At 43.1% G+C, this 25059-nt stretch overlaps 2 protein-coding genes across 3 annotated transcripts; both read left to right on the top strand.

Moving 5' to 3' along the window:
• The first annotated feature begins 411 nt into the window (after window positions 1–411).
• mki67 (marker of proliferation Ki-67) lies at window positions 412–10380 on the top strand. The gene is made up of 15 exons (XM_053511930.1): window positions 412–420; window positions 601–713; window positions 2124–2205; window positions 2320–2435; window positions 2520–2589; window positions 2703–2772; window positions 2863–3570; window positions 4450–4679; window positions 4766–5462; window positions 5549–5673; window positions 5778–5952; window positions 6038–6163; window positions 6268–7620; window positions 7723–10146; window positions 10233–10380. The coding sequence occupies exons 2-15, from the start codon at window positions 625–627 to the stop codon at window positions 10319–10321; spliced, it is 6354 nt and encodes a 2117-aa protein (XP_053367905.1). The 5' UTR covers window positions 412–420; window positions 601–624; the 3' UTR covers window positions 10322–10380.
• Window positions 10381–11130: 750 nt separating this feature from the next.
• On the top strand, window positions 11131–24848 carry tut1 (terminal uridylyl transferase 1, U6 snRNA-specific). Of its 2 annotated transcripts, none has more exons than XM_053510745.1 (10): window positions 11131–11267; window positions 14306–14496; window positions 14583–14789; window positions 14866–14980; window positions 15347–15471; window positions 15658–15884; window positions 15968–16077; window positions 17028–17150; window positions 22601–22693; window positions 23212–24848. In XM_053510745.1, the coding sequence occupies exons 1-10, from the start codon at window positions 11192–11194 to the stop codon at window positions 24303–24305; spliced, it is 2361 nt and encodes a 786-aa protein (XP_053366720.1). In that variant the 5' UTR covers window positions 11131–11191; the 3' UTR covers window positions 24306–24848. The 2 variants fall into 2 exon arrangements, with proteins under 2 accessions (XP_053366720.1, XP_053366719.1); XM_053510744.1 differs by having other exon boundaries at window positions 15655–15884.
• The last annotated feature ends 211 nt before the right edge of the window (window positions 24849–25059 follow it).

Here is a 25059-nt window from a genome sequence, read left to right as displayed (position 1 = left end):
CCCGCCGCGTGCACTAGTCAGTGTAGAGCGGGTAGTCTGATGTAGAGGGAGCTAATGTCTCCTTAGCGTCTGTTTGGGTTTTTAATTATTCATGGAATATATTTCATCTTGATGATCTGTTTTAACTCGGGTAACGTATAAGTATATGTTTAATCCTTTAAAAAATATATTTGTACGGTTTTTTGTTAGTGCACAAAACGTACGATATTCATGTTTCGGGGTTTACAGTTTCCATTTGCTCTTTGATTGGCTGCTTAGCTTGGCGAGCTTCCGCGCGTTGGCCAACTGCCATGTCAGTCTGAAGTGCTAGCCAATCCAGCGCGAGAAGGCGGGATTTAGTGGTTAAACTAGTGCTTAAACGCGGAGTGTGTGTTTAATGCTCTAAAATCTTACTTTATAAATGTTTAAAGCTTAATAAAGGTATGTTTTATTGCGGTATTGCTTTATGAGCCTCGGAACAGTGATGATGAATTTGAAACAGCACATGTTAGCGGGCTGCTGCCTCGAGCTACGGGGTTTTAATCAGATATTTTGGACCAACTAATGCTTTATTTTGTGCACTAAAGTGTTTTTCTTTTTCTTTCCAATTCTCTTCATCAGGTAAGTAAAGCTGATGTTACGAAGATGCCTTTGCTTGGTAAGATCGTGGTGATAAAAAGAAACGGTACGGATGGAACAGATTTTCCGCTCACAGCGTCCTGTCTGTTCGGGAGGTCAGTAAATAATGTATTTATTTATTAACGTGCAGTGTCTGTTTCTTGTATACAACTATAAAATGTTTTTTTTTACGACGACACTGGCTGTTTTATAGCCATATGTCGTTTACTAGCGAGTCGACTCACTGACTCGATTCCTTTGAGCGGTGCAACAGCTGAAGTGTTTTATCTATTGTGCCGTAATGATTTTTGTGTAAATGAAGCTTAACATTTTCATGACGAAACTTGTTGAATCGTTTTGATTTTAAAATGTTTTTTTAATTATTTTTTTTATTTGAGATGATCCGCTCGCACGTTTTATTAATTACACACTTTAGTGCGATTGTGCATAGCTTCCTGACAAAGTGACAAATTATTTATATTAAAACTATTTATTTCTTTAAGACACAAAAAATGTCAAACAACTTGTCTTGTGTTGGTTTAAAACGCTGATTCGCTTGGGAGTCGACTCATTGCGACACTCTGAAAAAAGCCGGGCTTCTCATCACCTCGTTTTAAACTCAGGCGCGTTTTTCTTTCACTCGCTGACGTCAGACGATGCTCTTAGCCAATCAGCGTGCGCACGGACACCACGCGCTCCAGGCAAGGTTTATGTGCTGAAGATGTACAGTGAAGACATTAATTAATTTAAGTTACTGTTTTGAGTGTTTTTGGAGGTTATTACTGGTCTTTCCTCTCAGAATGTTCCAAAATACAGTCCAAAATATAATTTGTGCGAAGAAGTAAGTGTTTTAATTTGAATAATTTGATCATATACTAGGCACTTGTTAAGCAATCTTGAAGTAGAATTTAAGCTTTACAAAATTTATAATAAAATTTTTTTTCAAGGTTTGTGAAAGTTTCCCTGATTTACTTTGAAGTCTTGCGCATGTGCTTATTTACTGTAAAACTAACACAGCTGGGTTATATTTAGCCACGCCTATTAAAATCCATAAATGGCAAAGTGCTGAGAAGAACCGAATGGCAACTGAGGAATGATCACAGTCTGCGCTCAACATTTAAATAACGCCACTCAGATACCTACAACCTCTGCCTCCTTTATATGCCCCATCTCCTAGTTCGGGCATCACTAAATGGCGGATTTAGTGACAGTTTTATCCAGACCCTGACAATTTTCTGATAAACAAAAATAATTAATATACTAGTAATCAAGCACTTTTTCCCTTTTTCTCCTTTTTTGAGGTGAGCTAAAGATTGTTCAATTCCATGCAAAGGAAATATACACGTAGTTACTGAAAACTCTCATCTCAAAATTTCTTAAATTAATTCGGTAACCCTGGTCCAGATGAATGATTTAATTTTATTTGTGGAATTTAAGGTACATATGAGCGAATCTACACGTTTCTGGTGTAAACACTTGTGCAAACCAATTTGAGTTATTATTTTTTTATTATCATTATTTTAAAGGAAGCTCGACTGTGATATCCGGATCCAGCTGCCACAAGTGTCGAAAGAACATTGCAGGATTGAGGTGAACGAAAACAAAGAGGTAACAAAGAGTTCTGTGTCAGATTAAAGGGACTAACGAAGAACTTAAACCATGTGATGAGCACGCAACTATGAACTGTAATAAATGTGCATCTTTCTCCTGTTTTTTTGTAAGCTCATTTTGACCAACCTGAGCTCGGTGAATCCGACCCGCATCAATGGCGAGATCCTGCAGCAGTCGGAGCGTCTGAAGCATGGAGATCTAATCACAATTATTGATCGTTCTTTCAGGTACGTCACCGCTCTCTTTGTGTCAGAATGGCAATGTTTTCTTAACTTTAGCTTTTTGTGTTGAGTTGACCTTGTGACGTGCAGGTTCGAGTACCCGCCTGCGCCGACTCCGAAGAAGAAGCGTTTATCGACGCCAGGTAAAGAAACCGTCAAGGTAAGGGCTTTCTCAAGGAACCTTTCTTGTACATGCAGGTGTATTTTCAGAAGGATAGGATGTGCTGTAATGCCTCCTGATATGACCTTTAACCTCTCTTGTTGGGTTCCCAGGTCTTGCAAGACCAGCAGGTAAAGAGCACACCTGGAACCACAGAGAAGTCGTCATCTGAGCACATCCCAGGTGAGCTCTCATGATCTTCATGAGAAGACTTTCTATCACTCATGGCTTGTCGTTTGGTTTCAGTTTTAATCCCTTTCTTTTGCCCCTCAGAAACCTATTTAAAAGATGGCTCCAACCTGCCCTTCTGTCTGGACCAGAGTGTCAGAGATGAGCAGAACAAATCGACGGATGGCACCTTGTCACCTTTCTCTGATCTGTACAACATGGTCAAGCGCGATCTGGCCACCAAACCCGTGTGGAAATCTTCTAGCCTCTCCAACACACCTCTCTCAAGACCTCCAACGTCCATGCAGGACCTCGGGAAGGTTTCCAGCGAGAACGAGAAGCCAGTAACTCCAAAATCATCCCAGAAGAAGAGAAGATCCTCGACTGCCAAGCATGTAGAGGGCGATCAAACGGAAAGCGTTTCCGCTCAGGTGAGAACAGCCACGCCTGTGGTCCGGGGGGAACAGAAGAGGCACTCGGAGGGCACCGGGACACCCGGGTCTCAGAAGAAAACTCAGCAGACGATGCCACAGAAATTCACTGCTGACCAAGTGGCCCAGCAAATCGCCTTTGATAGTCCGAGTGCAAAGTCTCCGAAAGGCAGGAGGAGGAGCAGCAGTGGCAGCGCTCGTCAAGCCCCGGAGAGTCGAGACCCTTCCCAGAATCCCTCAGAGCCGGAAGGGTACGAGGAGGATAATGCAGCTGGAGCCAAACAGGCCACCAGGACGTCGCCGAGAGCAAGCGCGGGAAAACGGTTACAGGTTCAGGACGTGCTGCAGGAGGTTTCAGTCACGCCCATGTGTGTCGATGAAGGTGAGAACCACAGTTTATATTCAAGATTTAAAGAACTTTATTAATCCCAGAGGGAAATTGCTTTATATAAAAGCAATATTTCCATTTACTGGTTTCTAAATGTTATTAAATTAATTTCCATATCAATGTTTATTCATTTATTTGTGAATCAGGTTGTCAGAATTTATGACCCTAGTGTAGGGCTGCAACTAACGATTATAATAGTTGAATAATTTCAGTTATTGGGATGAATGTAAAGCACAAGATTACTGAGTGGTGCTTTTTTTTTCTTTAAAATAAATAAAAGCCCATAGTTTTTAAATATTTTTCCTAAAAAATATTAGAGTACAGTAGTAGATATTAAATCTCCAAGTAGAGATGGGAATTACCAGTCACCTACCGATACAATATTATCATGATACCCATGTGCCATTTCGATTAAGGTTGCGGTTTTATGTTATTCTAAATATTTAAATTCAATATTACTGATTTTGTTAAAATCTTAAAAATAGCTCAATAATTACTTACATGTAGCTCGTTTCTTGTAACTTTTCTCACTTAAGAAGTGTATGGCTTCTAATGCACAAGATTAGTGACTAATTAGTGCTGGTGTTGTGAGACTGGTGTAAATGTGTGTAATGACAACACAAGCCTTTTTTCATGAACAATTTCCATGTAAAGGTCAAGTGAAATTAGAAAAGAGTTAAGGTATATTTATTGCACACAATTAACTGTCAAAGCTACCAATTACTTGAAAGTTGAGGAAGTTACAACTAACTAACTAACTAACTAAGAAAAAATACTAAAGATTTTCACACAGAAAATGTGTACTATATATTATATTAGTCGATTAGCTATTTTTAGCCTTAAACCCTGATTCTAAATCGTCTTGGTGTTCAGCAGATAATGACCAGGCCTCCACTAAGAAGCACAAATGTGACGACTTGCCCCTTCCTGCCCCCAAGAGAAAACGTGTATCTTTCGGTGGACAGCTGAGCCCTGAACTGTTCGACAAACGCCTACCACCTAATTCCCCCCTTCGCCGAGGGGCAACGCCTGGGAGACGCAGCTTGGGGTTCTCTCAGAAATCTCACTCTCTGCTCAGGCGAGCCTCCACCATTGGGCTGATGGTAAGTTGTGACAAAGGCACTTGTGGTGTTTGTTTAAATTTTCTTATTTAGGTTTCTAAAGTGTGAGTATTTTTTTTCATCTGTAGGGTTACAAGCTTAAAGAGAAGATTGCAGAGAGCCCTGCTAAAAACGCTTCACCTAAACGTGCTGGCTCGCCCGCCAAGGCGCTCAAGACCCCGTCGCCCGCCAAGGCGCTCAAGACCCCGTCGCCCGCCAAGGCGCTCAAGACCCCGTCGCCCGCCAAGGCGCTCAAGACCCCGTCGCCCGCCAAGGCGCTCAAGACCCCGTCGCCCGCCAAGGCGCTCAAGACCCCGTCGCCCGCCAAGGCGCTCAAGACCCCGTCGCCCGCCAAGGCGCTCAAGACCCCGTCGCCCGCCAAGGCATCTCTAAGTCCGAAGGCTAAAACCCTATCTCCTAAAAATCCTAAGACCCCTTCACCTTCTTTAAACCCATCAACCCCCAAATCCTCCAGGATGCGCTCGAATGCTTCAGCAAAATCGTTGTCCCCAAGCCAAGAGTCCCTTCTTAAGACGCCTACTACGCACGGTCGCTTCTCAGTTTCCCGAATCAGCACCCCGTCACCTGTCCCAGACCAGGAAAAAGAAACGAAGGAAGAATCCATGCATGGAGTGAAACAGTCTCAGGAACACGTAACCCCGAGGGCCACGCCGAGAAGGAAGAGCATGAAGGCGTCGGCTCGGAAGACACCAAAGAGTGTGCTAAAGAGTGCGCTGGACGTTGTGCGATCGCGACGCAGTGGAGCGTCACGTGCTAATTTAAAAGGTAACACTGGTGTCTGGGGTGTAGGATCTCAGGAACTGTTTGTCTTGTTATACAGGATTTTTTTTCTTATTTTTTCTTGTTTTCAGTTGTCAGTTCTTGGGCTGACATCGTGAAGTTTGGACAGATTAAACCTCAAACAGAAGGTGGCACTAAGAAAGCGATTACCAAAAAAGCAGCAGCAGTCAAGCTAAGTAAAGTGACCAAACCTAAGGTAATGTTGCTGCTTTTATCTGATTTTTTTTATTTTTTATTTTTTATTTTTTTAGATTTTTCTTTGTCAGTAGTTGTTTGAGGATATATGTACTTTCTTTGCAGACGCCTGCACACAGGCTGAAAGAAAGTACGAGCACTGGACATGCAGATTCTCCAGCCAGCATAGTCGTAGGCAAAGCCTACCTAAGATCCACTCAGCTTGTAGGCGCTGCTCCTAAAGTCGTATGCAACGTCGCCTTGTTTAAAAAGGATATGAAAATGGATGAAGATCTTACAGGTGTGGTGATTTTTGGTTTTAAATTTTTATTTATATTAAATAATATATATTTTACAAGATCTCTAAAACTTAGGCTTGTTTGCAGGTGTATCGGATATTTTTAAAACTCCAGCTAACAGACGCAAGAGTGCTTATACAAAGGCTACCGAGTGTCCAGTGACCCCACATGGTGTTAATGAAATGTCTGTAATGAATACTCCTGAGGAATCTGGTAAGCAACAGACTCTTGATTTATTTACTTTTTTTTAAATCTTTGTAACAAGTTTAGTACTGATTTTGAACAAGAATAAACTCCTCACATATAATCACGTACAGGTGAAATGGTCGTGTCTCCCATAAGCGTTGTGTCCACTGCCAGACTCGGGCGCTACAACAGCGAAGCTGTAACCAGACTCCTCCAGGATAACCAGGATGGAGGTTTAAATGAAGCAATGGACACCTCTGCTGCTTTTTCTCAGTCTGAAGTATTCATGGTATTAGATATGCCCAGCGAAGATCAAACTCTGAGGAACAAGAACTCTGGACCAGTCCAAACCTTCCAGCACAGACCGACCCCGCCAGAGGGCCTTACAGGAGTTAAAAGACTGTTGAGAACACCTAAGCAGAAAGCCGAGCCTGTAGAAGACCTTCGGGGCAAGTTACTCAAAACACCCAAAGCGCCAAAATTATCCCAGGAAGAGAGTTTAGAAGGTGTTAAAGAACTTCTTAGTACCCCTAAACAAAAAGAATCCCCCTTAGAAAAAAGCAGGGCTGGAATAAAGAGATCGATTACAAGTCCGGAAGTTACAAACAGTCCTGTAGTGTGCTCTGTAAGTTTGAAGAGACTTGACGAGATCCCCAACGATATGGCTGAGCAAGAGGAGGACCTTACTGGAGTAAAGCAATTGATGAAGACTCCCAAGCTAAAGAACCAGCCAGTTGAGGAAGATCTGACAGGAGTAAAGCAGATGATGAAAACTCCCAGGCAGAAGAAACAGCCAGTTGAAGAAGATCTGACTGGACTAAAACAGATGATGAAGACTCCTATGCTGAAGGACCAGCCAGTAGAAGATCTGCCTAAAGTAAAACAGATGATGAAAACTTCTAGGCAGAAGAAGCAGCCGGTTGAGGAGAACCTGACAGGAGTGAAACAGATGATGAAAACTCCCAAGCTGAGGAACCACCCAGTTGAGGAAGACCTAAGTGGGGTAAGACATCTGATGAAGACTCCCAAGCAGAAAAAGCAACCAGTTGAGGAAGACCTAAGTGGGGTAAGACATCTGATGAAGACTCCCAAGCAGAAAAAGCAGCCAGTTGAGGAAGACCTAAGTGGGGTAAGACATCTGATGAAGACTCCCAAGCAGAAAAAGCAACCAGTTGAGGAAGACCTAAGTGGGGTAAGACATCTGATGAAGACTCCCAAGCAGAGAACCCAGCCAGTTGAAGATCTGACAGGAGTGAAACAGCTGATGAAAACTCCTAAGCAGAAGAAGCAACCAGTTGAGGAAGACCTGACTGGTGTACAACACCTGATGAAGACTCCCAGGCAGAAGAACCAGCTAGTTGAAGATAACTTTGGAATTGATAGTTTGATGAAGACACCCAGGCAAAAAAGAGATGAAGCGGTGTTGGCTACAACCATTGTTGCAGAGCTAGGTTCTGTAAGTTCTGAAGTTCTGCCTGTGAAAGGTGAGTTCTTGCTCGGACGTCTTAGCGTAGAAATTGTAGCTCTCGTTTTAAATGTTTATGTGGAATTAAGTTTTCCGCTTAAAGTCTGTTCATTTTTTTTAGGTGCCAGAGAGGAATCTGAAGAGAAGGAGAACATCTGGCCAGTTGAGGACATGACAAATGCAAAAGCTGTTGGTCTACAGATTGAGACAGAAGAAGCAGTAACTGCTTGTCCAGAGCTCCAGGAAGCATCTCTTAAAAATAACAGTGCTACTGTAGAGGCCATTATATCTGTAGCTTCTCCTAAGCATAAGCAAAAAACGACATCACCGTCTAAAAAGTCCCAATGTGGTGTTCGAACAGCACAGAAATCTCTGAAAAACCAACATAAGGTGGATTCAGATTCTCTGTCTGCAGGAACCGAAGACGAAACTAGTGCGGAGTCTGCAAAGTCTGCTCCTTCTGTACGAGGAAGGAGGGGCAAGTCAGCTGTTGAGCTAATCCAAGATGTTTCCATTCAAAGTCCTGCTAGAAAATCTACCAGAGGAAAAATTACAAAGGAGCTAGTGGAGGCTCTGCAGACAGCTGCAGAGGATAAGCAGGTGGTACTGAAACCAAGGAGAGGAAGGAAAGCCGAACAAGAGGTTGAAGTCATGCAGGTAGGTCCTGTTATTGACTTGAAGGCTTTTGTAGGGATGGAAATCTTGAAGTCACCAGCTCCTGCTAGAGCTAAGAGAGGAAAGAAAGAAAAACCTGAATCAGAAACTCCACAAGAGCCAGAAGCTTTACCTGAAGTTTCAAGTGAGGAGGCTGGAGCGGCTTCAGGGAAAGCTGAACTTCAGCCTTCAGCAGAGTCTGAGGTGGTTTCTGTTAAGTCCAATGCCAGAGCAAGGAGAGGCAGAACAACCAGGAAAGAACCCACACAATCTTCAGAAGTTGATGAATCTCCAGATGTTGTAGTGGAGATGGAAGGTGCTGCGTTGGAGAGTGCTAAAGCAGAAAATGACGATTCTCTGAGAAAAACCAGGAGAGGCAGACCAACAAAGAAGGAATCTTCCAAACCCACCTTGACTGCTGTGGAGTCTGAAGTTAAGAGGTCTGATGCTGTGGTGGAGCTTGCTGTTGCTCTAGCAGAGCCCAGATTACCAGAGAATGCTGAAGTTCACTCAGCAACTGAAGATCTAGTTAGAGCTAACTCGAAACCACGGAGGGGCAGGGCAACAAAGAAGGAAACAGCTGTAACGGCACAAGTTGAGGAAATGTCCAAATCTGCTTCAAATTCTAAGGTGCTGCCTGAAGAGCACCTTCAGGTCCCTGTTGTGAAGTCGAGACGAGGAAGAAGGATCAATCCAGTGGATTTGAACAACCAAGCGGTAGCTGATGAATCCAGCGCCGAGGCTTGTGTTGAACCTCAGCCTAAACCAGAAGCTCCACCAGTCAGGTCTAACCGAGGTGCAAGGAACAAGCAGATGCAGCTACAGGTAAAAGATGTTGCTGATGGTCCTGCTACAGAAACCGTGGCAACATCTACCGTGGCCGAGGAGCCAGCTGAAGAACCAGTGGTGAAAACCGTCAGAGGAGTTGGGAGAACAAAACAGCCCAAAGTTCAGGTCGAAGATAAAACCAGTATTGAGTCAGAAACCATTCAGCATTCAGAAGCTCATGCAGCCAGATCAGCCAGAGGAAAGCATATAGCTGTGGTCAAGGATGACCTAGAGCCTCCAGTTAAAAGAGGGCGTCGTGGAGCTACTGTTGAAATTCCTCCACCAGTTGTCAAGCCCACCCGTGGTAGAAAAGCTGTGGTCAAATTGGAGCAAGTGGGAGTCTCGGAAGATGCCACAGCAGTGGTGGAACCAGTTGAAGAGCCTTGTACCAAAACAAAAGTACAGGGATCTACAGTGGAAGAAGCACCACTTGTGCAGGAAGACTCTGACAGGGTGGTTGTTAGCAGCGAAGTAGTAGCTAAGAGAGGAAGAGGGAGGATTGCTAAGAAAGCCAAGGTCTCATTCAAGGACACAATCACTGAAGTAGCAGAGGAAGAGCTGTCCAACAAGAAAGAAGAGAAACAAGCAGCTAAAAATAACGATCCCTCAGATGTAGAGACCAAGCGGTCGGAACATCCGTTAGTAAAAGGGCGCAAAGGGAGAGGGGCAAAAAAAACAGAAGAACCAGAAAAGGAAACGCCAGCCCCTGAAGAAAACATTCAGTCATCCAGGCGAGGAAGAACAGGCGCTTCAGTCGTTCCCCAACATGAAGTAGTCACCTCCCAAAAACGGGGGCAGAAAAGGAAGGAGATGGAGATTGAAGCTGAGGAAACATCAGGTACAGAGTCTCTCCCAAAGAGGAAAAGGGGCAAAGGAGCTGGCACAGAAGCTCAAGGGGGTGCAGCCACACCAGGCAGAGGGAGGAAGATGGGAGCAAAGGCACAGGACATCTCTGTGGTGGAAGCGGTGGAGGAACCTCCTAAAAAGGATGAAAAACCTGTAAGAGGACGGAGAAAAACAATCGAGGAAGATGTTCCCGCTCAGATTGAGAAGCCTGTTTCCGGTAAGATTTCTTCACTCAGTTTAAAGCGTCATTCATTAGTTTGGTGGTTCACCTTGTTGATCTTTTTTCCGTTGTCTGTCTTGCAGAGGTAACCGCTCGCAGAGGAACCAGAGGCCAGAAGAAAGCCGAGATGGACATTCCTTCAGCACCTGTGAGACGGACAAGAAGGAAATAAAGCACTGATCTTGAGCTGATGTAAATAATCTGCGATAATGTGTCAGGGTGGGGAGGGGAGGGGGGGTGGGTGGGGATGGGCTATCGAGACCACTTAATTATTGTGACTTTTGTACCAAATTATATTTTTTTCTCGTTACCAGTTCAACTATTTTTTTTTATTGTTTTAAAAAGATCTTAATTGTTTTTACAAATCATTTCAGTGTTTCAGATTTTTTTTTTTTTTTTTTTTAAGTTCGAAAGGAATCAAAATTTTGGGTGTATGTTTTAAGAGGATGGCTTCCATTCCACCTGTTCCTCACCTTTGTGGTTCCACAAAGCCCTCTGTCTCTTATTACCTCTTCTTCCTTTTGAGGAGAGGACAGGTGGTTTGCTTTTATGTACTCGTGTCCATCTTATGCTTTTATTAAGCTGCATATTTTAAATGGTGTTTTTGTAGCTTGGGAACAAAAAAAATACTGATAATAAACTGGGGTTTGAAAAAAAAAAAAACCCAAGTGTTTGTCATTTTTACACACACATTTACATTTCTGTTAAAAAAAAAAAAAAAAAAAAGATTTGTAAGAGCTGGTGTTCATTTTTCCTCAAGATCGTCTGATAAAATTAATATCTAATAGTTATCATTCTAGATCAGAAAGTAACTCGTGATCTGTTGTATTTTTTTGGGTTGTTAAACGCCACCAGACCAAAGTTTTTCCCATTTAGTTAAATTTAATTTAAAGGTATCAAGTTTTTCACTCCAGTCCTGTTGGTGGCAGTAAAGCTCCATAAAGGCAACCGCTAATCTATAAGCCGAAGAAGAAGCGCCGTGTGGAGAAGGAATTGCACCGAGTTGGAGGGAGATTTGAGTTTAGTCTTTCGGCTAAACGCGATGGAGTTCGGCCCCGACATCCAGAAAGTCCCCAAAGGATTCCTCTGTAAACTCTGCGATGTTAAAACCCCGAACGGTATGTGTTTCCTGCTCTAAAGAGCTCGTCAGGTCATTCGGTAGCGCTTAAGCGCCTAAACTAGCGATAACCGCGTTAGCTTCATCTGCTAATGTTTAGGAAACGTCTCCAGCACGTTGGAGACAGACATGGCTGCAGCTAGCATGAGTGCTAACACCGCGCGCGCACACACACGGTATAGTCATGTTAGTGTTCAGATAAAGTATTATAAACTGAGGACAGATATACAGTAAAGTTAGGTTTCTTATTTAAACTGGTTTATTATTTTGTTAAGTTGAAAAGTTTCTTTTGGAGTGAATCTGTTAATTCCAGTGTGTGTGTGTGTGTGTGTAAGTTTCGTGAGTAGCGAGCGTTTGGTCTTTATTAGTTTAATATTTTTGTAGCTGTGGGGAACTGAACTGCCTCAGACACCTGTCTCTGTCTGTCTGTCTAACATGTCTGCTTGGTTGTCTTTTCTGCGTGTTTAACCTGTCTGTCTGTCTGTCTGTCTGTCTCTGTTTAACCTGTCTGTCTGTCTCTGTTTAACCTGTCTGTCTGTCTCTGTTTAACCTGTCTGTCTGTCTCTGTCTGTTTAACCTGTCTGTCTGTCTGTCTCTGTCTGTTTAACCTGTCTGTCTGTCTGTCTCTGTCTGTTTAACCTGTCTGTCTCTGTCTGTTTAACCTGTCTGTCTCTGTCTGTTTAACCTGTCTGTCTCTGTCTGTTTAACCTGTCTGTCTCTGTCTGTTTAACCTGTCTGTCTCTGTCTGTTTAACCTGTCTGTTTAACCTGTCTGTCTAACCTGTCTGTTTAACCTGTCTGTCTCTGTCTGTTTAACCTGTCTGTCTGTCTGTCTCTGTCTGTTTAACCTGTCTGTCTGTCTGTCTCTGCCTGTTTAACCTGTCTGTCTGGCTAGCATGTCTGTCTGTCTCTGCCTGTTTAACCTGTCTGTCTGTCTCTGTCTGTTTAACCTGTCTGTCTGTCTTTGCCTGTTTAACCTGTCTGTCTGGCTAGCATGTCTGTCTGTCTCTGCCTGTTTAACCTGTCTGTCTGTCTCTGCCTGTTTAACCTGTCTGTCTGGCTAGCATGTCTGTCTGTCTCTGCCTGTCTGTCTGGCTAGCATGTCTGTCTGGCTAGCATGTCTGTCTGTCTCTGCCTGTCTGTCTGGCTAGCATGTCTGTCTGTCTCTGCCTGTCTGTCTGTCTCTGCCTGTCTGTCTGTCTCTGCCTGTCTGTCTGTCTCTGCCTGTCTGTCTGGCTAGCATGTCTGTCTGTCTCTGCCTGTCTGTCTGGCTAGCATGTCTGTCTGTCTCTGCCTGTCTGTCTGGCTAGCATGTCTGTCTGTCTCTGCCTGTCTGTCTGGCTAGCATGTCTGTCTGTCTCTGCCTGTCTGTCTGGCTAGCATGTCTGTCTGTCTCTGCCTGTCTGTCTGTCTGTCTGTCTGTTTAACCTGTCTGTCTGTCTGTCTGTCTGTCTCTGTCTGTTTAGCATGTCTGTCTGTCTCTGTCTGTTTAACCTGTCTGTCTGTTTAACCTGTCTGTCTGTTTAACCTGTCTGTCTGTTTAACCTGCCTGCCTGTCTGTCTGTCTGTTTAACCTGCCTGCCTCTGTTTGTTTAACCTGTCTGTTTAACCTGTCTGTCTCTGTTTGTTTAACCTGTCTGTTTAACCTGTCTGTCTCTGTTTGTTTAACCTGTCTGTTTAACCTGTCTGTCTCTGTCTGTTTAACCTGTCTGTTTAACCTGTCTGTTTAACCTGTCTGTTTAACCTGTCTGTTTAACCTGTCTGTTTAACCTGTCTGTTTAACCTGTCTGTTTAACCTGCCTGTCTGTCTCTGTCTGTTTAACCTGCCTGCCTGTTTGTTTAACCTGTCTGTTTAACCTGTCTGTCTCTGTCTGTTTAACCTGCCTGCCTGTTTGTTTAACCTGTCTGTTTAACCTGTCTGTCTCTGTCTGTTTAACCTGTCTGTCTCTGTCTGTTTAACCTGTCTGTCTCTGTCTGTTTAACCTGTCTGTTTAACCTGTCTGTTTAACCTGTCTGTTTAACCTGTCTGTTTAACCTGTCTGTTTAACCTGCCTGTCTGTCTCTGTCTGTCTGTCTCTGTCTGTCTAACCTGCCTGTCTGTCTCTGTCTGTCTAACCTGCCTGTCTGTCTCTGTCTGTCTAACCTGCCTGTCTGTCTTTCTGTCTAGCATGTTTGCTTGTCTGTCATGCCCATCTAACAGTGCTGTCTGTTTAACCTGTCTGTTTAACCTGTCTGTTTAACCTGTCTGTTTAACCTGTCTGTTTAACCTGTCTGTTTAACCTGTCTGTTTAACCTGCCTGTTTAACCTGCCTGTCTGTCTCTGTCTGTTTAACCTGCCTGCCTGTTTGTTTAACCTGTCTGTTTAACCTGTCTGTCTCTGTCTGTTTAACCTGCCTGCCTGTTTGTTTAACCTGTCTGTTTAACCTGTCTGTCTCTGTCTGTTTAACCTGTCTGTCTCTGTCTGTTTAACCTGTCTGTTTAACCTGTCTGTTTAACCTGTCTGTTTAACCTGTCTGTTTAACCTGTCTGTTTAACCTGCCTGTCTGTCTCTGTCTGTCTAACCTGCCTGTCTGTCTCTGTCTGTCTAACCTGCCTGTCTGTCTCTGTCTGTCTAACCTGCCTGTCTGTCTCTGTCTGTCTAACCTGCCTGTCTGTCTTTCTGTCTAGCATGTTTGCTTGTCTGTCATGCCCATCTAACAGTGCTGTCTGTTTAACCTGTCTCTCTGTCTAACATGTCTCTGTTTAACCTGTCTGCCTGGTTGTCTAATCTGTCTGTCTAACTTCCTGTCTAAAATGTCTGTCTTTCTGTCATGCCTATCTAACAGGGCTGTCTGTCTAACCTGTCTGCCCCTCTCTCTAATAACTGTGTATGTCTAACATACCTGTCTGTCTCACCTGTGTTTTATTTCCTTCTGTCTGACTGACTAACATGTCTGTCTGCATGTCAATCTAACTAACCTGTTTCTCTCTCTCTCTGTCCACTGTCTGTCTTTCTGCCTGTCTGTCTACTGACTGATTTTTCCTTGTGAATGTTGTTCAGAGCCGAGTTTGGACGCCCACCTAAAGGGGAAGAAACATCAGCACTTGTGTCGGCTGCGAGCGAAGAGGGAGGCGCAGCAGGAGAGCACCGTCTACGTCAGCGGCTTTCAGCCCGACACATCTGCCGGCGCGCTGGAGGAATATTTCCAGCAGTTTGGACCCGTGGCCGAGGTCATCATGGACAAGGAGCGGGTGTGTGTGAGAATGAGAGAACATTCTCCTTATGGAACAGCTGAAGGTTATAAAATCGTTAATGGTGTGTGTGTTTGCGCGCACAGGGTCTGTATGCCTTAGTGGAGTTTGCGGAGACTGCAGGCACCAAGGCGACGTTGGCGCAGCTGCAGCATTGTCTGAATGGACTGAAGCTCCGTGTGAAACCCAGAGAGAGGAAGAACTTCAAGTTGGCCAGCAAGGAGAGGCAGAACCAGACCAAACCTCACATCAGCCTGGAGAAACTCAGCTTCAATCTGTGTCTCGCATCTTCTGTAAGTGCTTCCTGTCTTTCTCCATCACTTGCTTACTCACTCACACACACATCTAATCAGATGTTCTCCCTCTCAGGTAAATGAGCAGATGCAGAAGATGGTGGAGATCTTCCAGTTGAACGAGAACGAAAGTAAAGCCAGGCAGCTCCTCCTCGACGTCCTGCAAGAGGTCTTTATCGAGTTCCTTCCAGGTCAGAATCCCGAAAATTCTGAAAAATACCTGCGGTGGCAACAAGTGGGGCGGGTCGGCAATACCTGCTGCACAAAAGTGGTCTAATACATACAACAAACAACAAATATGAATATATGAGCGTTAACACAATTTAATTTATTAGATTTTTCCCTCAATATCACATTTCAGATAGAGCTCAGGATTGTTTAGTACAGAGTGACCTATCCTTTATTTCAGCACAAAGTAGGCAAACCAACTATACAAACATGACTGAAAAAAAATTAATAAAAGGGTTACTTGGGCAAAGAATTTATTTAAACACAAACACATTTAAAAACATATTTTATTTTTATATATATATTTTTTTTATCTATGTTTAATCCAGATTGTCAGATCGTCCCCTTCGGCTCGTCTGTGAACACGTTCGGTGTCCATTCGTGTGACCTGGATCTCGTCTTGGACCTAGAGAACACCAAAGCGTTCCAGAACCACAACCGGAAGTGTGAGCAGGTCCGTGTCACATTTTAATAATGTGTTGGACAGCTTTTATTCCAATTCCAGTCATTTAAAATCTACTTCATTTTTTTTTTTTTTTACATATTACATAAATTGGTGTGTAAATGCCAGGGAAAAACACTTTAATACTTTTACCTCTTTGAAATAACCGGCCCATGTTTTCTCCTTGCCGCCCAGCAGGGGGGCGACACCCAGTCGGAGGGCGGCCGTTCGGAGGACTCCATCCTGTCCGACATCGACCTGACCACGGCCTCCCAGGACGAGCTGCTGGAGCTGGTGGCGACTATTCTGAGGAAGTGTACACCCGGAGTGTTTAAGGTCCATGCGGTGAACAGTGCGCGCCTCCCGGTGGTCAAGTTCAGCCATCGTCAGCTCAATCTGCAGGGGGACATTACCATCAACAACAGGTCCAGCAGTAATAATAATAATACTCATATACACAGTACAGGTGGATAAAGAGGAGAAGTTTATGTGTGTTTGCTGACGGCAGGTTGGCGGTCAGAAACACGCGTTTCCTGCAGCTGTGCTCGGGCCTTGACTCCAGAGTCCGTCCTCTGGTTTACTCTGTACGATTCTGGGCCAAGCAGAAACAAATCGCAGGTACTAGATAAAGATGCGCACACACACACACACACAAACACACACTTTCTTTCACCTTGATGCCTGCTCTACAGCTTTAATCATGTTAAACCTCAGGCCGTGGTTCCTCCACCTCCACTGTCTCACTGTTTACTGCAGAATTTACACTTCACACATTCGTCTGTGTGTATCCTGCACACCAGTTTGTTTTCTCTACTCGGATGCATTTATTTTTTCCTGGTGTGACCAGGAGATGACAGCAGAGCTTCAGTGTTGATTCTCTGATTCGTGCTACAACTAAAAAAATTAAAAATTAAAATGTGTGTATATAAAATCGTGAGAGCTGAGCTTTATATGGTGGAGGTGAGGACATTTCCTATAATCATAAGAGACACTTCTTTTATTCTTCAAGATTGAGTATTAAGTGTGTGCTTTGTCTTAGGACCTCGTTAAATTAATTTACAACATATTTGAAGGGCACATATTATACAAATTTATTATTATTATTAATTATATTATACAAATTTATTGTAAATTAATTAATTTATTATTATAATAATATTATTATTATTTTTTAAAGACTTTCGAGCTGGTCTGCAGTGTGTGTGTGTATACAAACAAAAGCTTAAAGAGAAAAAAATGTATTGGTAAAAGTGTAAACAAGCTAATTAGGTTCCCCTCCTAATTTTACTCCAGTTTGCTCAGCAGTATCTTATTTACATACACAACAGAACGGGGTGTTTAAAGACAAATTTCTTTACCTTTAAAGTAACCATTTATTCATGCCAGCTTTAATTCATATCGATGCTATGTTATATAAAGTGAACGATAAATAAACAAAGTTTTAAATCTGCGTGTTTAATTGACGAAGGTGGATGTAAAACACTTCATGGGATTTTGTTGATGCAGTATATCACCATTTTCCGACATCATATCGTTGATGTGCACTCTTTACCCTTTTTTTCATGCAGGGAATCTGTCTGGAGGCGGGCCGCTGTTGAACAACTACGCACTGACGCTGCTGGTCTTATTCTACCTGCAGTCCCTCAGTCCACCTGTCCTGCCTTCTGTGGAGCAGCTCAAGGAAATGGCATGTGCGTGTATAGTACATCGTCGACTGCAACTTTATTTGTATAGCGTTTTAACAACAACAAATGCCCCAAAGTGCTTTACATATATAATATAGTAAAATAATATCACACACTTCTCTAAAAAAAAAATTAACATCTTAACATGTTGGTCTGAATGCCAAAGAAAACCTGAGTTTTCAGATGGGATTTGAACCCTGATGTGGTGCTATGAATGGTCACAGGTGGGACATTCCATGATTTGGGTGCAGCCACAGAGAAAGCCCAATCACCCCTGAACTGGCATTTGGTCTTGGGTACAGTCAGGAGTGATTTTTCTGATGATCTGAGAGACCGGCTTGGGGCATATGGCTGAAGCATGTCTGAGAGGAAGGGCGGGACAAGGCCATTTAAACATAATAATTTTGTCAATTCCTTACTGTATTGGAAGCCAATGGAGGGAAGCCAGGACTGGAGAGAGATGCTCTCTTTTACATAGGAGTTAGAAGCCGAGCAGAATTTTGGACCGGCTGTAGTTAACGTGATGCTGCCTAAAAAAACCCCAAAATACAAAGCATTACAATAAAGATTATATAGCCGTGATTGGAACCACAGCACTGATCAGTTTATCACATTTAAGACCATGGTCAATTATAACACCTAAATTTGACGCTGTTGGTTTAACATACTGCTTCAAGGCTCCCACATCCAGATGTGGAACTCCACCGTTGGCACCAGGACGAAACATCAAAACCTCAGTCTTTTTATCATTAAAATGATAAAGCCCCGAGTAACCTGCCTTCTGTTAACAGGACAAAAATCTGACTATCATCTGCGTAGCAGTAAATGGAGATGCCATGTTTTCTCAGTGTATAGCCAAGCAGCAACAATTCAATTCAATTTTATTTATATAGCGCTTTTAACAATGGTCATTGTCTCAAAGCAGCTTCACAAAAATCAAAGAAATTCATTAAAAATAATAATTAATAAAAAAAAATATATATAATAGTAAAATAATAATAATAATAATAATAATAATAATATAATAATAATTTGTGTATGTGTGAGAAAAATGTGTCTAGATAATAATGAGATGAATGAATGAAATTTCTCTGATGAGCAAGCCAAGGGTGACGGCGACAGTGGCAAGGAAAAACTCCCTGAGATGACAATAGGAAGAAACCTTGAGAGGAACCAGACTCAACAGGGAACCTATCCTCATTTGGGTAATAACAGATAGAGATGATATAATACCATGTGTGTTATGCAGCTGAAAGTACAATATAACAGAAATTCTTTAAATTAACATTGAAGTCCAGTTTAGCAAAGGGATGAGTCAGTAGGTGCAGAGGGCAGATGGGGTCTGGGTCACTAGGAGCACAGGAGCAGGATGTGTAGCTCCAACCATAAGAAGGCAGAATCCAGCTGGAGCTGGTCCTTCTCTGGATGCCTCAGGATCCTTGCAGGGCTGGCCTTTGTCTAATAAAGCTGGCACAATCTCCAGATGCCTCGGGATGCTTTTTGGCGTTTTTGACAGGTTTTGTTAGGCGAGCCACTGTACTAAATAAGAACTTGGGATTGTTTTGGTTTCTTGCTATCAGTTGGCTAAGATGCTCGGTCCTAGTAGTTTTTAGAGCCTGTCTATAGCTGCACATACTGTCTTTAAACGCAATTCGAAAAACTTCTAATTTAGTTTTTCCCCATTTTCGCTTGAGGTTACGGGTTGCTCTCTTTAGGGTGCGGTATGACTATTGTACCAAGAAGCAAGTGTTTTATCTCTGACTTTTTTTTAATCTGATGGGAGCAACAGTGTCTAATGTACTGGTAAAAATAGGGCCCATGCTGCTAGTCACTTCATCTAGATCATCTGCATTTAGGTGTCTAATAAGAAATTGGGACAGATCCGGCAGATTACTCGTGAATCTGTCTTTAGTAGTCGGATTCATATTTCTAACAAATCGATAACGTGGGGAGATACAGCTAATCTGTTCTACGGGTAAAGTATATATCAGGAGGTGATGATCTGTGATATCATCACTTTGAGGTAAAATCTCTATATTAGAGACATCTATACCATGGGATATAATTAAATCTAGCGTATGATTACAGCGGTGAGTTGATCCATTTATATTTTGTTTAACCCCAAAGAAATTTAGTAAGTCCATAAATGCGAGGGCTAAAGTGTCGTTAGCATCATCTACATAAATGTTAAAGTCTCATACTATCAACACTTTATCAGAGTTAAGCAATAGGTCTCATAGCAGATGTCCAAATTCTTTAAGAAAATCGACATATGGCCCTGGGGGTCTGTACACGGTGGCCATTGTAAAAAAAAAAAAAAAAAACTTTCATTAAGTGCAACATTAATGATAAGCACTTCAAATGAGTTAAACCTGGGCCTAATTTTCTGAGTAAGAGTAAATACATCATTGTAGATAGTGGCGACACCACCACCACGACCAGTTAGACTGGGCTCATGCTTATAAAAATATCCTGACGGAGTAGACTCATTCAGACCAATATATTCATTTGGTTTAAGCCAGCTTTCGGTGAGGCAGAGTGCATCAAGGCAATAATCTGATATAATTTCATTAACAATAAGTGCTTTAGGCGCAAGGGATCTAATGTTGAGAAATCCAAACTTTAGAGGTAGATTTCGATTACTTATTTGGCCTTTTTCTGGTTTAATGGTTACCAGATTGTTTTGGCTGGATTTAATGAATTTATTCTTTTTTCTCACTATTCGGGGAACAGACACAGTTTTTATAGGACAAGTTATGTGTGTGCGTCTATTAGTATGGTGAGTTGTATTGTGGCTAATATCTTAAGAATCTAAGGTATGACTTGCCGCCAGTCAGATGGTTCGTAGTGTCCTGGAGATGTTGTCAGAGAGGACCGCTGCTCCAGCTCTGCTAGGGTGCAGGCCATCAGTGTGGTAGAGCCTAGGACGCTCCCAGTAAACATTCCAGTTATCAACAAAGGGTAATTTCTGTTGTTGACACCAAGATTGTAACCATTCATTAAAGGCAAATAATCTACTGAACCTCTCGATTCCTCGCTGAAATGTCGGAAGTGGTCCAGATAGGACGATCTTTGTCGTGGGTGATGTGCTGCGGACCTTCTCGACCAGGCTCCTGAAGTCATTCTTTAGGATCTCCGTCTGCCTCAGCCTGGTGTCATTTGTGCCAGCATGAAGAACCACAGCTTGAATGTTCTTCCTCAGGACTGCAGGCACCTGTGCAGCAACATCAAGAACACGTGCACCAGGTAAACAGCGTGTGTACGCCTTACCTTTAGCCTTGGTAGCACGCACGTGCCGGACGATGGAGTCTTCGATGATCACCGCGTCGTGTGCCGTCTCACGGAGAGGAGCGGAGCGGTTTCAGGTCAAGATCTTAAAGACAGGTGGTGGCGGAGGAGGTGAGGTCCTCGCCCGGGGCTTGGCGCGCGTCTTCCGCTGCTGTGGTATCCCGGCGCCGGGGTGAAGGAAACCTGGCTGGGCTGCGTCCTCAGTGCGCTGGACCTGGGCAGAGAAACATGCGGGGTAGGGGTTGTAGGAGAATTCTCACGCTGAGAATTTACCTGGGACAGGTGAGTGTCGGTCCGCGACGATGCCAGCGTGGCTTTCCGCTGCTGTAGCCGGGCCAGCTTCACCTGTAGATCGCGGATCAGCTTTTCCACGGCCTCCAGCTCCAAGTCCACAGAGTGCAGCTCCAATGTATCCTCACCTGCACACAGAGGCAGAGACACAACCGACATGGTGTATAGAAACAGAGATAACCGGTGTGAAAGAGTGTAAACAAACTTGTGATAGCCAGGCTAACTGGCTAGCGATGCTAATGCCGGTTAAAAGCGGTGTGCTGGAAAACAATTAAAACTTAACGATATAACACGCGTTTCGAGTGAATATATTATAAGATAGTATAAAATACTTATCTGTTATATGTTCACTCTTCGTAAGGGGACGAAAAAGTTGAAAAATTGGTCAGTCTAGCAGAGCTCAAAAAAAAGCAGTGTCACTGGAGTGTGACAGATACAATGAGAAAAGAAGGGCCGCAAGGATAGAACCCTGTGGGACCCCATACGTCAGAGAAGCTGATAAAGACTCAAAATTTGTAAGGGTGACAGAAAATGACCTAAACCAGTCTAGAGCAGTCTTTCCCCCTAATTCCCCACCCAGTGTTCTAAGTGTTACAGAAGGCTATTGTGGTCCACTGTATCAAGTGCAGCTTGTAAATCAAGCATCAGTAGAATTACAGAATCAGTAATACAGTAAATGTCATTTAAGACCTTAACAGAGCTGTTTCAGTACTGTGGAGAGCCTTAAGACCACACAGTTCCCACACGTGCTGGAAGGTCATGACCATTAAGCCACAGTCAGTCTAGTCCTTATTGATTGGTTATTGATTGGTTCAGCGAGTAATTTGCGCTTATTTAGTATTTCTTGGTATACTGTGATTTTTTTATCTTCTTCTTCTTTACTTCTAGACAAATTTACATTTGCCTGAATGTAGACTAACACTGTGGCCACTTGCCTCCAAGGTCAAGGGTTTGATTGGCCCCACTCCCCTCTTGCTTGGTGGGTTTCCTCAGGTTTGCTTAAGTTTACTCCCACACTCCAAAGGCATGTGGATTAGGCTGAGGGGTGCTTCCAGATTGCTTGTAGTGTGCGCTCTTGTGTGCTTTAAAATTGATTGCCCCGCGTGTACCCCCACCTCGTGCGTGAGTAATCTGGTATTGGCTACAGGCCTCCCACAACCCTGTACAGAGAATAAGTGAGTACGTAATTGTAGACAACATTCATGATGGTTATGTGAACTGTTGATAAACAAAATTATTAAAGTCAACTGGTCAAATGTAAAAACACTTTTACACCAATCGGGTATATTGTTAGTTTAAAAGGTTGGAAGATAATCCAAGGGCTTTTTGGGGGGCTTAACTTGCTCAAAAACTCATGAAAATTAGCAGACAGGTTGGAATCTGCCATCAGGTTGGTGAGATTTTGCTGCATAACTCTTACACACTTGCATGTATGCATGCAAACTGGTGTACACATTTAGAGCTTATTTGAGCTGAACGTTCATGTTGCATGTCCTGGGCTCTGCTCAACAGGAAGTCAGTTATTTTGGGTTGTTTGCACTCTTGTGTATTTTAATATACTCCTTCTAGGGGATTTATACAATCGCCACCATATTAAACCTCCATCCATCCATCTTCAACCGCTTATCCAAAGTCGGGTCGCGGGAGTAGGAGTTCCAGCAGGGAACCCCAAACTTCCCTTTCCCCAGCCACTTCAGCTAACTCTGACTGGGGAATCCCGAGGCGTTCCCAGGCCAGTGTGGAAATATAATCTCTCCATCTAGTCCGTGGACTGCCCTGTGGTCTTCTTCCAGCTGAACGTGCCAAAAATAGGGTTGAAGAAATACTGCAGAAAAAACAAAATATTGATCAAAAATTTATTTTTTTTTTTTCTGTAGGTGAGGAGGAACAGTGCGTCATTGACGGGTGGGACTGTACCTTCCCGAGTCAGCCGTTCAGAGTGCCTCCTAGTAAAAACACAGACGATCTGTGTAAGTATTCATTAAAATTTGCAGTACATGTTGACAATTGAAATTTACTTCCATCAGTGTGCTTTTTAAAAATTAAGCAGTTACGGGGCAAGCAAGCTTATGAGACACAAAACGTGCTAATTCATATAATTTTGGTAAATTCTTCAGTGTGGTTGGGGTTTTTGGTGCATACAACCAATTTGTGAACTTAATTTGCTAAAAATGATCAGGAAACCGATACAAGCTATCAGGGTTCTTTATGCCTCCATGGGAGTGGGCGGGATTAATCAAACCCTTTGTGAAGTGGATGGGATTAATTAGATGGAATAATTTTTTGGGGAAATGGGTTGGCATGTTAAAATGGTGGGATTGGCTTAAGATAAAAATTGGGAAGTGTGTGGGATTGGTCAGAATTCCTTTGACAGTAATCAGTCAAGAAACAGTCCCATACACACTTCTAATCGAGTATAAAGCTGATCTTTAATGATCTGGTTCTTTCACAGTTTCTAATTGTCTCGTTTCGCCATTCTCCCCATCAGGTACTTTACTTTTCGGATTCTTTACCTACTACTCCACGTTAGATTTTCCTGGATCGGTGATATCTCTGAGAGCGGGGCGTGTTCTTCCCATCACAGATTTTCTGAGCAGAGAAGAAGAGATGCCTGATGCTGCAGAGAGCTCAGACGCCACCAGACAGAAAACAATACGCCCTAAACTGGGACCTGTAAACATCCTGGACCCGTTTGAACTCAACCATAACGTCGCCGGCAACCTCACTGAGCGAACACACAGGAATCTTCGCAGGGAATTGTGCGAAGCTGAAAAGTATTGCCGAAGTTCGAGGTACCAGCGCAAGTCGTCCAAGGGGAAGTCCTGGGGGATAGCAAAGCTTTTCGCACCTCTTCTCGAGGGTCAGGACAGTGCAGGAAAAGTACCAGAGATCAGCATCGCGTTCAGGGCAGACACTTTGACAGATTCTTTCCGTGCAGAGCTAAGTTCAGCAGGAGAGACGTTCCGAGTCCTTTGGTTTAAGAAGGTTTGCTCCGCCTTAGAGGTGGTATTTAAAGAGATCCTTAAGTGTACACCTTCAGACCAGGTCGAGATCCTTCAAGATCAAGCCAGAGAGGAGGAAGTGAACAACAACAATGAGAGTCTTGACAGTTCCAGTGATCAGCTTGCAGGTCCTTCTGGGATAAAGAGACCCCTGTCTGTAGAGGAAGGGCCATCCTGCAGTTCCTCCTCACCCCAGGGGAAGAGGATGAAACTGGAAGGTTCGGCAGATCGTCCAGAGGCGTCTCATTGGATCTGGACTCAGAGACACCTGGTGTGGGCCGGTCGCCGTAAGATCCGCAGGATCTTACTCAAAACAAGTGACGAGACCTCCAAGCCTGAAGGGGGCTGCAGCAGCATCGAGAGCAGGGTGACGCAGTACATCATAGAGAACGACCCGGACCCCAAAGAGGAGCTGAAGTTTAGCATGGACGCCGTGGTCGCTGGCAGTGATGATTGCACCAAGGCTGTGCTCAAGTTTAAAGCCACCAGTGATCCCGCGGGACATTTTCAGGACTTCTATCACTTTCTTGATTGTTTTTTGCCCAAGATGGTGGAAACGTTATTGGCGAAATCAGAATAGTTTTGTCTTTTTTTTTTTTTCTCCTTCCTGCACGTTTTTGAAATAAGTGTTTGCTTTTGTGATGGAAATGGCGTTGATAACTCTATTTGTATGCAGAGGCAATAATTAACAAAAATTTTTCCTGTTAATTAATTCTGTTACTTTATTTCTTTGTTTGTACTTGTACAATAATTTCTTGCGATTGGTCTTTTATTTTACCGTTAATTCATGCTTAAATAGAAATAAGTTTGGTATAAAATAGTTTATGGTATGTTTTGGTTTGTTCATTGTTTAAAAAAAAAAAAAAGTTAAGTGCAGGTTATTAAAAAATAAAGCTACCAGTTTATTGTCTGTATATTCTGTTTAAGACATGTTTTTAGACATTTGAGAGGTTTTATTTAATAATAAACATGTTACGAAGGTGAGTTGAAAAATGGAAGCAAAACATATTCATACTTTGTTTTTTTTTTGACTCACTGGATTCTTTTGGTCCAGACTGAGATTCATTCCGCTCTTATTCAGCAGATCATTATTTGACTCATTAAATTGTTTCAGATATTGTGACAGGAGTCGCTCCTTTGTTTCAGTGGGTCGTTGTTTGATTCACTGGATCCTTTTAGTCGAGATTGGGGTTAGGTTTTTGTTCTGCGAATCATTTCCGTCAACCTCAGAAGATCAGTGTTTAATTCATTGAATTGTTTCAGTCGAGACCATTCTCATTCAACACGTTGGTGAATCATTTCAAGTCTAATATTCTTGAAATATTGTTGGGGCA

This window comes from Clarias gariepinus, chromosome 14, assembly GCF_024256425.1.
Source record: "Clarias gariepinus isolate MV-2021 ecotype Netherlands chromosome 14, CGAR_prim_01v2, whole genome shotgun sequence".
NCBI lineage: Eukaryota > Metazoa > Chordata > Actinopteri > Siluriformes > Clariidae > Clarias > Clarias gariepinus.
This window is presented reverse-complemented; position numbering and strand designations above follow the sequence as displayed.

Bases quoted from the DNA above. Each gene is read 5' to 3' on its own strand.
- mki67 (XM_053511930.1), top strand. From the start codon at position 625: ATGCCTTTGCTTGGTAAGATCGTGGTGATAAAAAGAAACGGTACGGAT. The intron at 5,674-5,777 runs GTAATGTTGCTG...CTTTCTTTGCAG, and splicing joins GTAAAGTGACCAAACCTAAG to ACGCCTGCACACAGGCTGAA. The intron at 7,621-7,722 runs GTGAGTTCTTGC...CATTTTTTTTAG, and splicing joins TGAAGTTCTGCCTGTGAAAG to GTGCCAGAGAGGAATCTGAA.
- tut1 (XM_053510744.1), top strand. From the start codon at position 11,192: ATGGAGTTCGGCCCCGACATCCAGAAAGTCCCCAAAGGATTCCTCTGT. The intron at 14,497-14,582 runs GTGTGTGTGAGA...TTGCGCGCACAG, and splicing joins TCATCATGGACAAGGAGCGG to GGTCTGTATGCCTTAGTGGA. The intron at 14,981-15,346 runs GTCAGAATCCCG...TGTTTAATCCAG, and splicing joins CTTTATCGAGTTCCTTCCAG to ATTGTCAGATCGTCCCCTTC.